Source organism: Dermacentor silvarum, chromosome 2 (genome assembly GCF_013339745.2).
Source record: "Dermacentor silvarum isolate Dsil-2018 chromosome 2, BIME_Dsil_1.4, whole genome shotgun sequence".
Classification (NCBI taxonomy): Eukaryota; Metazoa; Arthropoda; class Arachnida; order Ixodida; family Ixodidae; genus Dermacentor; species Dermacentor silvarum.
In genome coordinates this window covers 24,785,718-24,800,644 of record NC_051155.1, presented here as the reverse complement: position 1 = coordinate 24,800,644, position 14,927 = coordinate 24,785,718, and the positions used below count along the sequence as shown (strand labels likewise).

The following is a 14,927-nucleotide window of genomic DNA, read 5'->3' as shown; positions in this document are numbered from 1 at the left end:
TATGTAAAGTATAGACCACTTATAACGTAATCATTTATAGTGCAGAACTGGCTACAACGCAGCCTTTCCCGACTCCCGTTTACCCTCACATAGAACTCCATGTATACCAGGGTTCGTACAGGTTTCTAAGGCGAAAATTCAAGGATATTCCAGGACTTTCCAGGACCTGTCAAAGGTTTTTCAAGGACTCAAAGCGGCATCCAAAGTAGGATTTCTTTACTCTAACATTTCCAAAAATGACCAGTTTTATTGCACTTATAATAAATAAATGTATATCACAATTATAATAAAAATGTCTAGCCTTGATAACCTCTCAGTATCACAACACAAAATGAACACTTAGAACAGCGGCTGAGATTTCTCCGGTATAGGCGGGGTAAAGTTCACCAAAAATATTGAAAACATTCAGCATAGGGTTATTGCACTAAAATAAAAATAAATAAATGTATATTACAATGATGTTAATATCTAGCCTTGATCACTTCGGTATAGTCTTCCTACACATCCATTATATTTTAACAAATAGATGTATACTGCAATTTTGTAAAACATGGTTTGTCTTGGTCATTTCTCAAGTCCGCAATAGTAAAACGTAACACAACGAACACCCACAACAGCTGCTCAGGCTTTTGCAGCATTAGCTGGTTTTGGTTCATCAAACATTTCAAAAACATTCAGCATACCACATTTTCCGGTGTATAAGACGCGTTTTTTTCTTAATTTTTCGTCGGTGCGTCTTATAACGACGCGACCTATGCGCTCTATACACTCCTTCGCGCTCTATCCGTTTACGTCTCTCTTTTTCTGTGTTTGTCCGTGTGTATGCGCAACGCTTCCCGATACAGCTATGCACCAACTTGCCCAGCAAGAAGTTCTTCTAAACGACCTATGCACGTATTTTTTTTTTCTTTTTTGCAGAAATACTGCCATCGAAATTGAATCCGAAGTTATGGCCACGCGAAGCGCGCTGGTTGACTTAATTGCTACGGGTTCGGTGCGCGCTATCGAGGTTGCGGGTTCTCGTGATCAAGTTCGATCCCGAGCACCGTGCGAGAAGCACGGTGCAGCAACGCAAGCGGCGGTTGGCCCACCGCGAGTCGATCGACCGCGAAGTCATCGCATCTGCAGATCGCTGTCAAGATACGGCGCGCGCCACTGCGCAATCTACGCAGTTGCTCCGAGAGTACAGGAGCTCCCCCCACCCTTCCGTCCGGGCTGCCTTCCCGCTTTCCTCCTTTGTGCGCAATTTTGCTCGCCGTCGCACGCTTTCATTCGCACACAATGCAGCATACGGCTCGTGGCGACGATGTTATCACCCTTGGACTTTAAACGGAACATCGCGGCAACGACGACGGCAGAAATGCGCCTGGAGTGGAAATATATGGCACCCATATGCTTGCGCATAACCCGCGTTCACGGAGCGAAACATCACCGTAACTTTTTAAAATCGCTTAACGAAAGAACAGGTGCGGCTTATACACCTGTGCGACTTATACGCGTTTTGTTTTTGTTTTTTCGGAAAAACTGCCGTTTTGAGGGGGGTGCGTCTTATATACAAAGGTGCGAACTAAAGGAAAATACGGTAATGTTATTGCACTTGTATTATCATAAATAATATTATAACAAACCTCCACCCAAAGGCACTGAGCATCAGTGATAAAGTTGCTCTACTATAGCTCTCTTTAGCTTCACTAGCTTCATCTCGCGCGCTAGAGTGAAAGTGGCACAAGACAGACCGATGGGCGAGGAATGAAACGAACGAGAGGGTGAGAAAAGCACCGTAAACTGCCAACCAAGCCAGCACCGAAGCGCGGCATGGGTCTCTCGCTCCGTTCGCGGTTTAAGTTTAACGCGGTGAAGCCTTTTATTTTTTCCGCACAGTTCTGCAAAACAGAACCATGTGTGGGGAGTTCGATGCCGATCTAGCACAGAAAAGAGGTCGCAATGTCGATATCAAGAGTGCATTGCTCACGAAATTCAAGGATTTTCAATTTTCAATTTCAAGGGTTTTCAAGGATTTCAAGGACCTGTACGCACCCTGTATACGCATACCGCTTACAGTGCAGCCGCGTGAGACGAAATACCGGTTATAATGTGGCTTCCACGGGAAAATCTCACCGAGAAGGGCGGCAGCGAGCACACTTCTCAACAAGGTGCGTGCTCCCGGCCGGCGTATGCATTATTCAATGCAATCAAACTATCGTTATTTCGGACTACTTTCGAAGCTCGGTGAGCGAGGAGCGCCGCAAATGTGCAACGCAGAAGAGCAAGAACAGCGCTAGCGTCCAACCCATGTGAAGCGGGGGAGTCTCATCGCCACAGCAATCAGTTGAAATCGTACGTGGATGACAGCAACGCGGGAACACTTCGAGCCTATTTGTGTCTTTGAAGCCTGTATACTTGCGTTTACCGCCGCGCATAATACCGCGTTGGCCGCGGGCTTTCGTAACTGCGTAGTCGTCATCCACGATCACGTCGATAGCGGCCACGGTTTTCTCCGCAGCGGTTGCGGCGAATAGTAGTTTCGACTTTACTCGGTACAATGGTCGGCTGCGTGCCTAAAAAAACAGCGCAGTCGCCATCAATGATCAAACAGATAGCGACCGCAGTTTCGACTGCCACCCCCCCCCCACCAATTGTTGCAGAGAATGGTAGTTCATTCGTCCAGACTCGGTGCGTGCGTCGGGCGCGTGCCTTCAGCACCGCAAAGTCGCCATTCATAATCGCGTCGATAGCGGTCACAGATTTTTCCGCAGTCGTTGCGACAAACAGTTGTTTCATTTTGACTGGGTGCAAAGCTGTCGAGCTTGAAGAGCACCGGCTACATTGCGATTATGTTTTCGCCAGCTGAAAACGTAATGGCGATGTGCGCGCGATAGTACAAAGCGTGTCTACATGCTTGGTCTACATGTTTTGCATACGAGCAGGGCTTGAACATCGTTGTTTTGGTTATAGTGCAGTACCGCTTATAAAGCGGATATTCGAGACTCCGGCAACTTATGTTATAAGCGGTCTACACTGTATACGTGTATCGCTTATAGTGCAGTTGCGGGACACGAAATACCGGTTACAGTGCAGCTGCCTGGAAGTTCGGCCGTCAACCTAGAAGGCAAACACTTGCCTCAAGCCACAAATACCGTATTTACTCGAATCTAACGCGCACTTTTTTTTCAATAAAACAGGTCCAAAAATTATGTGCGCCTTAGAATCGTGTACGACCTTAAATCTGCCATATAGGCGTCGGCATTTCAATATGGCCGCCTCGCACGCGCGTCGAGCCTAGCTACCGTAGCTTGCTCGGAAATCGACGGACAGAAATCGAGCCACATCACGGGCGTTCGGAGAATCCGAAACTTGCCTTCGGGACTGGCACAAACAGAAGGAGAGGATTTTCACCAGTAAAGCAATGCGGAACGGTTTCAGTGGATCGAAGCAGGACGTAATCTGCGACGATCCACTTTGGCGATGCGATCACCTTGGCCCCATCTTGAAAGCAATCTACGACGGGGAAAGTTCGCCGCGCGCCGTGTTTTCGCCACTTATAGGTCACGTTGAAGCGAGAGGCATGATAGCACAAAGGTCAATTCGCTCGCCGTGCTTCGTCAATCAAGCATTTTGACAGCTCGTTTCCGCAGTCAACGAGCGAGATGTGTTCATGTTTGCTTGTGCCCGCGTGACACCGTGCTTGTTAATTTATTTAGTAAACGAATACAGAACCTAGAGCACGGTGACAGTGACAGCAAAAATTCGCCCAGAGTGTCCATTATCCCAATAAAATAGTTGTTTTGGTTATAGTGTGGTACCGCTTATAGTGTGGATATTCGCGACTCCGGCGACTTACGTTACAAGCGGTCTACACTGTATAACTAGGGGATTTATTACCTGTATATTACCTGAGGCAGGTATGATATCTTGGGATGGCAACTTAACATGCATCAGAAAGGCCACTGAGGATTCTGGTAAATTATCTCTGTTCTTTCACAGTGTATCAAGCCCATTACTATTGCTTTTTGGTATACCTTGGTTCCAATTGATGTAGATCGGCTAAAGAGCTGTCAAACACTTGGCAAATCGGTTCTGCAGGAATCCACCAAGCTAGGGAAGTTTCCCAATTAAATAAGTTGCCTACCGAACAGTAGAATGAAGCTACAAAAATTACATATGAAATAAAGCTCAGAGAGACAGCTTCACAGTTTTAAAATTTTAAAGTTTTAAACACTGCCATCCTTCATGGCATCCACCATCGCCAGGCACCTGAAAAAAATGCCGCTTCTCGGCCGGTCCTTTCAAATCGTAACCACTTTAGCAGCCAGTTAGGAAGCAATGTGTCATGTCTGTTGCTCACAATACAATGCCACTTATAACTTTAGACAACTTAAACAGCATGATTAGGGCACAACAACACCAACAATGGCCTGCGACCACTACTACAGTGGGTACGACTAAAGCTACGATGAGTCGGAGAGTCGGGCCGACCGTGCAGCGAGCGCCACCACGCGGCGGGAGATGGAAAGGTGACACGCTCCGCCTCGCAGTTTTCAAACTGAAGCTAATCTAGTAATAACGTTGTTCCCATGTTTACGCTCTCTTTCTGAACAATGAGCGATGCAACTGGCGGAAACGCTTCGTCTGGCGCTGCTGCTAAACGAGTGGCCCGAGCAGAGGCTCAGTGCCGCCGCTGAGAGGACCCTGTCGTTCAGGTCATTCAGAATCAAATTCTCTGCCACAATATATTGCGAATAAAAAAACACCTAAACAGCTGCGCTCAAAATTCGCATTAGAGAGTATCGTAATCGTTGGCGAATTTTTTTTTTTTTACAAAAATGTTTCCTGTTTTCACAATTATTTACATTTCCATACAATCCTTGACCTTCTTTAGCAGTATCATGCACCTTGTCCATCGTTTTCAAGTGCCCTGAAACTTTATCAAGAGCCGGCAATTGCACGCGACCCCATCTTCCCCCTTTAACAAGATCAGTGGCATTCAGTTGTCTCTATTCCAAGTCTCCTGTAGTCTTCGGCAGCCAATGACAATTCGAAAATTTTCTATCTTTGCCCCTGTCACAACACGCGCTACAAACTAGCTTCGCTGCCGCAAGGAAAAGTAAACAGGTTCACTTATATTCCGTAAAACATGTATGCTAGTTCTCCCTTTTCACGCTTGCTTCTTTTCTTTTCTTTTTTAATCATAAGTCTACGTGTAGATCTAGGGCACTGTGGCTATCTGGAGCTCCAATCACGTGTTTAGAGTGATACTAAGATGGTGTTGCCGCATCAATAGAGGGTCGTGAAATCAGTGTTGTGACAGCATCTCCCAAAGCTCGATTTTCTTCCTGCTTTTAAAGACAGCACACTAAAATAGTGCAAATTTCTGGAACCCTGCTGCATATTTCTTCGTAATATTTCGACCAGAGATAAAGGAAGTTCTTTGGATTATTTAAAAGAAAATGAAAACTTTTGATGAACTCAGCAATTTCCCGATTTGTTTACGTTTGTGGGCAATACGAATTTCTTGTGCCAACCCTAGAGATTCGTATTAAGATTCTACTGTATTCAGATCTTGTGGCAGTCCTCATTCAGTCCCAATTATCGGCCAGCTACTGCCTTTGAAAAAGGCTGAAAGGAGTGCAAAAATATATATTTCACGCTACGAAACCAGGCAGGTTTTTTTTTTTTTTTGAAGCAGCAATGAAGGCTCCTTTTTCAGAGGAAAGCAGGCCAGAAAGATTCTCTTTAAAATGAGACAAAGATAATCTGGCTCTGATAAGCAGTTTTGGAACGGTCAACAGCACCAAACTGGTAATTTTCAGTGCTTTCATGGACGAAAGTTAGTATTTTGTAGGATAAGTACAGTTTTCTTCTTCAACGACTTCTCATTTTGAGCTAGTTTTTTTGCCAGCAGGCGCGTTATGTTTCAGTTGATTATAAAACATAATAGGAAAATCAATTTTCTAGTGAGCATTGGGGCTCAGTGAAATCTCTTTAATCTTGGTATAAGTTCAGTCTCTGGCTCTTTTAGAATACAGGGCAGTACAACCTTGCCACTAAAAAGTCACCTAGGGCCGAGCAGGTGCTGTCAAAATCCATGACGTCAAGGCAAGCTGGCTCGGGATCTTCACGGAAGTATTGCCACCTGTCTCATTTCTTTTTGTGCCTTTTCTGGCTTACTAAGCCACTTCTCAAGTTAATAGTGGATTTCTTTTTATTGTAGAAGAATAATCTACAAATACAAGTGAAATTATTATTATTCTCATTAGTGAAGCTTTAAGCTACCAAAGCCACACAGATATGACTGATGCTGTAGTGGCAGCCTCGGGATTACTTTTGCTGCGTACGGTTATTTTACGAGCCACCCAAAGTGTGGTACACAAGAGCTTTAGCATTCCACCCATGATGAAATGTGACTTCTGCAGCCAGAAATCAAACCTACAGCGACATGCTTAGCAACAGAACACTGCAGCCACTGAGCCACCAAGCTGGGCAAATTTCTACGAGGCTCTGGATGAGAAGATGGGACAAAAGCTGTGGCTGTGGGATGCCCTGCAAATGGGGGGAGTGTTTGGGAATCGTGCACGGTAGGCACAATTGGCATAAGATAGGGACAGAAAGTGAGTGAGGCAAAGGACTGCCTCCCTGCTCCACTAAAGTATCGCAGGAATAAGATACTTCAGAATAAGATAGGGACAGTGGCAAAGCACTGCAGGCTGCTTTCATGATGCAATAAATTTAATTCAGCTAGCAATAAAGATGATGATAATGTTGATACATTAAGCTACTGTGAAATGTGAATGGGAGGAGGAGGAGGAGGAGAGAAAGGGAAGACAGGGATGTTTACCAGAAATACGTCTGGTTGGCTACCCTACTCTGGATGCCCCTACCTTCTGCTGCTGGCTGCGGCTGACCTCTAAGTAGCGCTGCAGGTGTTCTAGCCGAGCATGAGCCAGCTCCAACTCGGCCTGCCTCTCGGACAGCTGTGCTTCCAGCAACTGGTCTCGGGACAGCGCCTGCAGGCAACGTGTAAATAATCACTCATTTGTTAAACAGAGTATGCAAATTACACACATCAAGGGTTTGGCACCACCGACCCAAGAAACCCTCCATCTTTGTTAGCGAATACAGGTTTAAGTTTACTGATCACACCCTTGTAAAATATATATACCTGCCAATCTGTGAACTCTAAATTCAAAGGTAAAATGGACGCCGACCAAAAGCATACATGACCCATATGTTTTTGGTAGGCGTCAGTTTTACCTTTGACTATGAGCCATCCCCAACCAGACGAGTTTTTGTCAAACTTTTGATTTCAGCTTTGAAATTCTTATAAATACCTTAGATACAACAACAGAAAGGGAGGAGGGGGCAGAGTAGCACGAATTTTTTAAAGAGTTAGCCCTGAACACACACCTTTTGCAGAATACATGCATGCAATAAGATGCAGAAGTGCAGGGACCAACCCACAATATCTACACAAACTCAAATGAATGGGTGACTACACATACACAGTTCCTCTGCCAGCGGATGGCCACTCTTGCATGCCCATCCACTGGCAGCCATACTAGTAGTCATTTTGTGTTGTCATTAAGCCTAGCTGCATCAATGCTCGCTATCAAGCTTCCTGCTGTTTAGTGCCATGTTTTTCATTTCAAGGATTCGGCAATGGCACCGACATTGCCTTCGCCATCCTCGCTGACGGCATCGAAGCGCAGAAAGCATGGCAAGCGTCTAAAGCTATGCACAATGCCAGTTCTCGAAAGTCAACTTCGCCGCAATAAGGCAGTGTTACGTGGTCAAGCATATGCAATGTATTGAGGTCAAGCACATCAAGAGAGTAAGTAAAGGAGCGACTGTTGCAGGTCATTAGATGTTTCCTAGGTAAACTTGTCTGTGGTGCGAAATGCATTTTGTGAAAAGGAGACACAAGAGAGGAGACAGTGAAGCGCCAAAGTACCAACTGTTTAATGACAGCGTCAGAACATACAGAAAGAAAGTTAACTTCTGTGCGTGCGCAGAGAGCCAAGGTATGACATGGAACTACATGGTCATGATAACATTTTTTCAAGGAAGCACATTTCTGCAAAATACAATGTTATGGATGTGTCACTAACACAATCAGACCCTTTCTTTTTAATAAAGAAAGCTTCCAACAACTCCCTCGAAGTTTTGTCACCACTTTTGCCCAGAATCAACACTTGCTTAAAGCGTGGCTCAGAATGACAGGCCTTAAAGTGCGCAGAAAGATGCGCATTGTCACACTTACCAATACTATTAGCATGGTCTGATTGTGTTAGTGACACATACATAACATTGTATTCTGCAGAAATGTGCTTTCTTGAAAAAATGTTATCATGACCATGTAGTTCCATAAAAAAAAAATGTAGTTCCTCTCTGCGCACGCGCGGAAGTTAACTTTCTTTCTGTATGTTCTGACGCTGTCATTAAACAGTTGGTACTTTGGCACTTCACTGTCTCCTCTCTGCTGTCCCCGTTTCACAAAATGCATTTCGCGCCACAGGCAAGTTTACCTAGGAAATGTCAGCACCAACTTGCCTAAGAAGTTCTTTTGGAATCATTAGATGTGTTTCTTAATTATACACATGCACACCCGCTGTCTCCTGTCACAATACAAGCATCGAGATGCCTAAAGCGTTGTATAATGCCGGTTTCCGAAAGTCAGCTTCACTGTAATACAGCTGTGTTATGCGGTCAAGTCTAGGCAATGTATTGCGATAAGGCAGTAACGGGAAGTGTACCTGGAAAAGCCCTAATGGAGAAACAAGAAATGAAATAGATTTCATACTCCCTGCCGATCCCAGCATAGTGCAGGATGTAGAAAGGTTAGGTTGCATAAAGGGCAGTGATGATAAGTTATTGAGGTCTAGGATTTCTACCAATTTGAAGAGAGAAAGAGCAAATTTAGGAAGAAACAGGCCAACCTAGACGCTATACGGGTAAAAGCAGACAAATTCACGCTGGGCATATTAACAGGAAGAAGATAACTTAGGGGTAATGGATGAAACCATAACCAGGCTGATTTTAGAAGCAGCAATTGAAATGGGGGGTAGGGCACCAAGACAACCAGTGGGTAAGCTCTCCCAAGTAAGAAACGACCTAATAGAAACCACAAAGCTTGGAAGTGTCAAACTCGAAGAGATCAGGTAGAAATCTCTGAACTGTCAAAACTGATCAACAAGTAGAAAGTAAGGAATATTTGAAATTATAACGTGGAAAAGATTGAGGAAGCAGTAAAAAATGTCCATAGCATGAAATCAGTGAGAAGAAAACTTGGCATAGGACACGGCAAGATGTATGCACTGAAAGATAAGTAGAGTAATGTCATCAGCATTTCGATTACATAGTAAAAGCAGCGGAATAATTCTATTCTGACCTGCACAACTCCCAGAGTAGCCACACAACCTTCATTGGAAGTAGTGATAGACAGAATACAGAGGCTCCTTACATAATAGCAATAAACTTAGAAGGGCCTTGCAAGACATGACCAGGGGGAAAGTGGCAGGAGGAGAAGATTAAATACCAGTCCATGTAATCAAAGATGGAGGAGATAGTATGCTTGAAAAGCTTGCAGTCCTATATACGCAACACCTCACAACTTCAATTATACCAGAGAGCTGGAAGAATGACAACATCATACTAATTCATACGAAGGGAGATGTTAAAGAATTGAAGAATTATGAACCCATTAGCTTGTTTTCAGCATTGTATAAAATATTCACCAAGATAATTTCCAATAGAATCAGGGCAACACTTGACTTCAGTCAACGAAGACAACAGGCTGGCTTCAGGAAAGGATATATTATAGGGGTGTGCGAATTTTCGAACTTTCGAATATTTTTAGAAAAGTGTTTGCTATTTGATTCAATTTGATTAGCAGCAAACTTTTACTATTCGGAGTATTTGAAGTTCCAGATAATAAATACAGTCAACGACCGATTTCCCGGATGCCACATTTTTCGGACATGCCCGGTAATTCGGACGCCTTTTTGGCACCGCCACTTACCCCATAGAGTCAATGTATAAGAAAATCTGAAATTAACACTAACATATGATTACACTTTAGTGATGTACTGAACGTTAATGTCAAAAGATAGTGTTTTCCAAGAGCTAATGAACCGGTAAAAAAAAAAAGAAGCCTAACTGTATTTTGCCATTTCTTGTGTTCTCGATCGCGAACGTTGGTGCCGAGAAATGGTCCACAATGGGACCGCATCAATGAGGTTCTAGTGTATTTCCAAGCTGGTAATGCATAAATGGGCCGACTACGCCAAGTACACACCAGCCACTGTCATGCTGGTAGCGTCTTTACGCTAGCTGTCCCCGCATTCGATTTTGCAACCTTTGGGCAACTTCGGTTTGACTAGGGATACCAGCCCATGTGGCTTTCTATTCAGACTGGAACTAGCTAGCTGCCACCTGGCTACCAGCAGGCTGCCAGAACTCCAAAAATCGAAGAGACCCATTAATTAGGTGTGTGCAAATAACGAATAGTAGATTTCGAATCAAATATCGAATCAAATCAAGAAAAAAAGGCCGAATATGGAATCGAAGATTAGAAACTTTAACACACACTTTCAAGCTGTACTTGTACTTAATTTTTTTTCTATATCATGGCATGGCTAAGAAAGTGGAAAGTTTTATTCGTTATGACAAAATATATATTTTGAGTGGATTGACTTTGCCATAAATAGCAATACAATCACCAGAAGTTGCTTTCGTGCTTCATGCAACAATGTTGTGCTACAGTGCTTCCAAGCATGTGGCATAAACGCTTTCGTTTGTCATTTTTCTGCACTTGAAGGTAAGTTGTTTTTTGACGATGCACTGTTTATCATTTCTTTCAGGGTCTCCTAATGAGCTATCGCTCTTCAGTGTTTTCGGATGAAAACTTTTCAAGCGGTGAAGTCTCATGGCTTTATACTGCTCCTTTCAACTTTTCTTGTCAGTGTGGCATGCGCCGTTGCTAAGTAAAATTAATAAAATGGCTTTGGATGTATCACTATACATGTACGTTCTCATTTGGTATGGCCATATACTGAGCCCTCTGCAAAAGGGCTCAAAAGTATGCACTGTCAAGTATGCACTGTCAATAAGTGCATGCTGCAGTTTTAAGCCTGACCTTTTTCACTTTGTGGACAGAAAACAGGTCACTTCAGTTAATAAAATAAAGAATTTTGACTGGGCATAGTGAATGCCTAGGTCTTTAAAATATCCCAAAGGCATACTAAAAAGATCCTCGAATGCTCTTCTGAGGACGTCCACACGTACTCACTTGTACATCCTGAGGATGTCCTATGGATGTCATTGTGTTGTCTGGCAGTTTTCAGTTTAATAGTGGGCTATACTGCTCTTAATGGCAATCTTCTATAGCTTAGAAGGCATTGCTTTCCAGTCTTCTTCCAGAAAGCAGGAGGGTTTTTCCATCTTTAAGGCAGGTGGTTTCTATGTTTTATCGTCAGCTCGTTATAAGGCCAATGAGCGTGACAGACAAAAGCGGGTATGTGCATCCCGCCACTTAACTGCTCTGCACGGTCATCGGTGCTGCACACGTTGACCGCTGTCGGCGCCATGAACATGCAACAGTCATCCCGCGCACAATTTTTCAGTGGCGAGGCAATTTGTGGCCTTTCTGAGAGTCGTGCAATCGCTGTGAATCGATCTGTGCTGATTCAGTAACCGTAACTTTAGTTGCCAACACCCGACAACCAATCTCTGATTAGGCCTGACGGGCTAGACAGTTTGGCGAGTGGTGTGGCCGTGACAAAAATTCGTCGCCAGTTGATGTGACAATGGGCCACAAACCGTCGCTAAAAGCTTGTCGCGAATGTGTTCCTACGGGTGGCTCATCAGTGATCGGTCGCGAGATCACGCGTACGCGGTGTACGGCTTAGATGGACGACCATTGAAGCAGTGTTCGGGTCCGCAGTCGACTAGCCGGTAACTAACGCGAGCATGCGTGCCATGTTCGTCAGCGTGCTCACGTGTGGGGAGATGGTAGAGAGCTCCCAACTGCTCAAATCTGCATGCGTAAACCCTGAAATCACATATTCGATGCGATCAGTGTCCCTTCCAGTGGCTAATCAGACCGATCTTCGCACATGCTCTCGTGCTTTCCATACGCACTGCTGTTGTAGTTCCCTCTTGCCAGGTCGCGTTCACTTCGATCGGTATCGTCGACCTGGATGAACCTTATACCGACAGAGATCACACACCGTGGGAAAGCTGCGAAGGAATTCATCAAAGGGAACGATATTTTAAAAAAAAGTTAACATTCGAGAACTTGAATGCTGAATACTCGATTCGTGAATATAATTATTTGAACGTTCACTATTCAATTCGAAATCGAATATTCGTGTATTTGCACACCCTTACCATTAATTCAGTAACACAGCTCAACTTGCCTTTCTCCATGGTGTCCTTTTCATCTAGCCTCGTCTGGTGGCAATGCACACTGTAGTGTGCACTGAGCGGCTTCTGCAGCTCATTACTGCCATTTATACTGAAATGAACTCCAATGTATCATTGTTGCATTCACGTAAATGCAGCTAGTGTTGCTACAGGGGACTGCTCCTTCTGCAAGACTGCGTCCAACACAGGCTTTCACCAGTGTTCTCACCTTGAGCCGTTCCTGCTGCTGTGTCTGCAGCTCCAGCCGTCGCCTGCTCTCCTCCAGCTGACTATGCAGGGAGGAGCGCTCCAACTGCACCGTCTTCAGCTCCAGGCGCAGGCGTGACGCCTCATCCTCCAGCTGGAACGTCTGCTTGTGGAGCTCCTCATTCTCTGCACAACCATGGAGCAGCATGTCACCGGGGACAAAACAGCAGCTCCAGCGTGTGTGCAGACACTATCCTACCTGGCAAGTGGTTCATCCTTTGTTTTCACAAGGATCACTCAAGACCCACGCAGTGCATGACATTATCAAGCGGCTGGTTCCTTTGTCACGTATCGGTTGCAGGCAAAGGTAGAATTAAGAATAAATAGAAACTCGCAGAAGCACACATGATCATAAAGTATGCTATCAACTGTGTACTGCCCCACCTGCCGATCTGATGGATGAAGAATACTCCTATTTAGACACCGGTTACAAGTTTTACTGTCACATAATTTTATGACCAACACTTGCGCAATAAAATAATATTATCTTAAGCAATTCAACAGTTTACCTGGCTTTACCACCTATACAGAGGTGGCAAAGGCAACAACAGGCTTCACCGCCCCTATATGGCCCACTTTATATGAAACGAGTGTTGTATGACAGCATGTCACTCCCAAAGTTAACTGGACGAAGTCACATTGCACAAGTTGAACACAGGATTACAAGATGTACTATGCTAGTACAGTCGAGGCCACTTATAACGAACCTGGTCGTCCCGCGGTGTCCGTTCGTTATACAGTTAAACCTGGATATAACGAAATTGACAAATTCCCGAAAAACTTCGTTATAAAGAGGATTTCGTTATACAGTCGAATCTCGTTAATTCGAACACGCTTAATTCAAACTGCCGGTTTATTCGAACTGACGCTCTGGTCCCGCCAAAGTTATGTGTATTTCAATGGGCGAAAACGCTCGGTAATTCGAACGCGAAAGCATCTGCGACGGTTAATTCGAACATACCGCGGACCCACAATGCTCTCAGCAGCGCGACAAATAAAGCCCGGCCCACATGGAGCGAACTTTCACGGCGAACTTCGCGCGGCCCGCACCAGCGCGGCTGATCGCCAGCGTGCCGCCGCCGTGCTGCACCCACATGCGGCGAAAAACAGGCGGCCGTCGCCGCCATGATTTCAGTGTTGCTAGAACAGCGTGATTTCGTTCCCAGTAAAATGCAGTGAAAAAATAGTTTTGTATCTGCAATTAAACCATTTTTTATGTAATCGCGGTAAATAAAACGACTTATTATCTAGGTTTAATGTCCATTTGACAATTTCTGTCACTTTTTATCAAAACATGGACTGCAGGACGCGGAATAATCGCTGGGGCTGGCCACGCTGTGCAGTGGCAATCGTGTTCAGCCGCCGCGGTACCGTAGCCACAGATGCCGTAGCTACAGTGTACTGTACCGTAGCCGCGATATCCGCGGTTTTATGAGAGGTGCTGCGGTAATTGTGCGTTCTGCAAACATCCGTTCCCAGTTTGCACTCGAAGTAATTGCTCAAGAAGGTCGCGGACACATCCTTTCAGTAGTCGCAGAAAACGCCCAGCTGCGCTGTGAACCGGTCCGGACAACGCCACACGACGATCTTTTTCCGTGAGTTCTTGTACTCTGGGTGGCAGCAATCCCATAATATTGGTCGCGCCTGGACGGCTATGATCAGCCGATCGTTGTACGCGATTCGCGCAGCTTTCATCGCCATGTTCTTTGGCTGGCTAGCCAAGTCAAATGTGGCGGCCGGAAGTCGGACGCGACCGCGCCCTGATTGGTCCACGCCACTCGCCGCTTCCGGCGAGCGGCGGACCGCCGGCGAAAATATTTAGCCCACCTTGATCGTCGGCGAACAGCCGCCGGCCGCCAGGTGGACGCCGCGCGCGGCCGTTCGCCAGATTTTCGCAAGAAAATCGCTCCATGTGGGCCGGGCTTAACGCGGCGGCGCCTGCTCCAACACCGCCATAGAGCAAAAGCTTAGGAGAGACCCCTTCATGCAGCGGCGGAGGCCCAGCCCGGCCAACGAACTGCCCACGCCGGCAAACGCTCGCTTCCCGATAACAGCAGAAAACGAAACTTCAGGGAGAGGCCTAAGGGTACAACCTCGCTAGCGGCAGAAACGCGCGGCAACGCGTCATGCCACGGGCGGCAAAAGCGGCAGGAATCAGGGGTTTTGCGGCGTGCCGCGCGAAATGGGTTCGAGACCCATTTCTGCAGCAATTGCCGCGTGCCGCGAGATGAAGAACCAATCAAGAGCGACGAGGGTGACGT

General features: G+C 45.6%; 1 protein-coding gene across 5 annotated transcripts in view; it reads right to left on the bottom strand.

The window, feature by feature from the left end:
• Positions 1–14,927, bottom strand: part of LOC119439931 (rootletin-like) — a 289,750-nt gene that overhangs the window by 66,563 nt on the left and 208,260 nt on the right. For all 5 annotated transcript variants that reach the window (XM_049661195.1, XM_037704895.2, XM_049661198.1 and 2 more), the window contains 2 exons: positions 12,629–12,792; positions 6,879–7,004 (listed from right to left, as the gene is read on the bottom strand). In XM_049661195.1, coding sequence (XP_049517152.1) covers positions 6,879–7,004; positions 12,629–12,792 — 290 coding nt within the window. The remainder of the gene's footprint in view (positions 1–6,878; positions 7,005–12,628; positions 12,793–14,927) is intronic.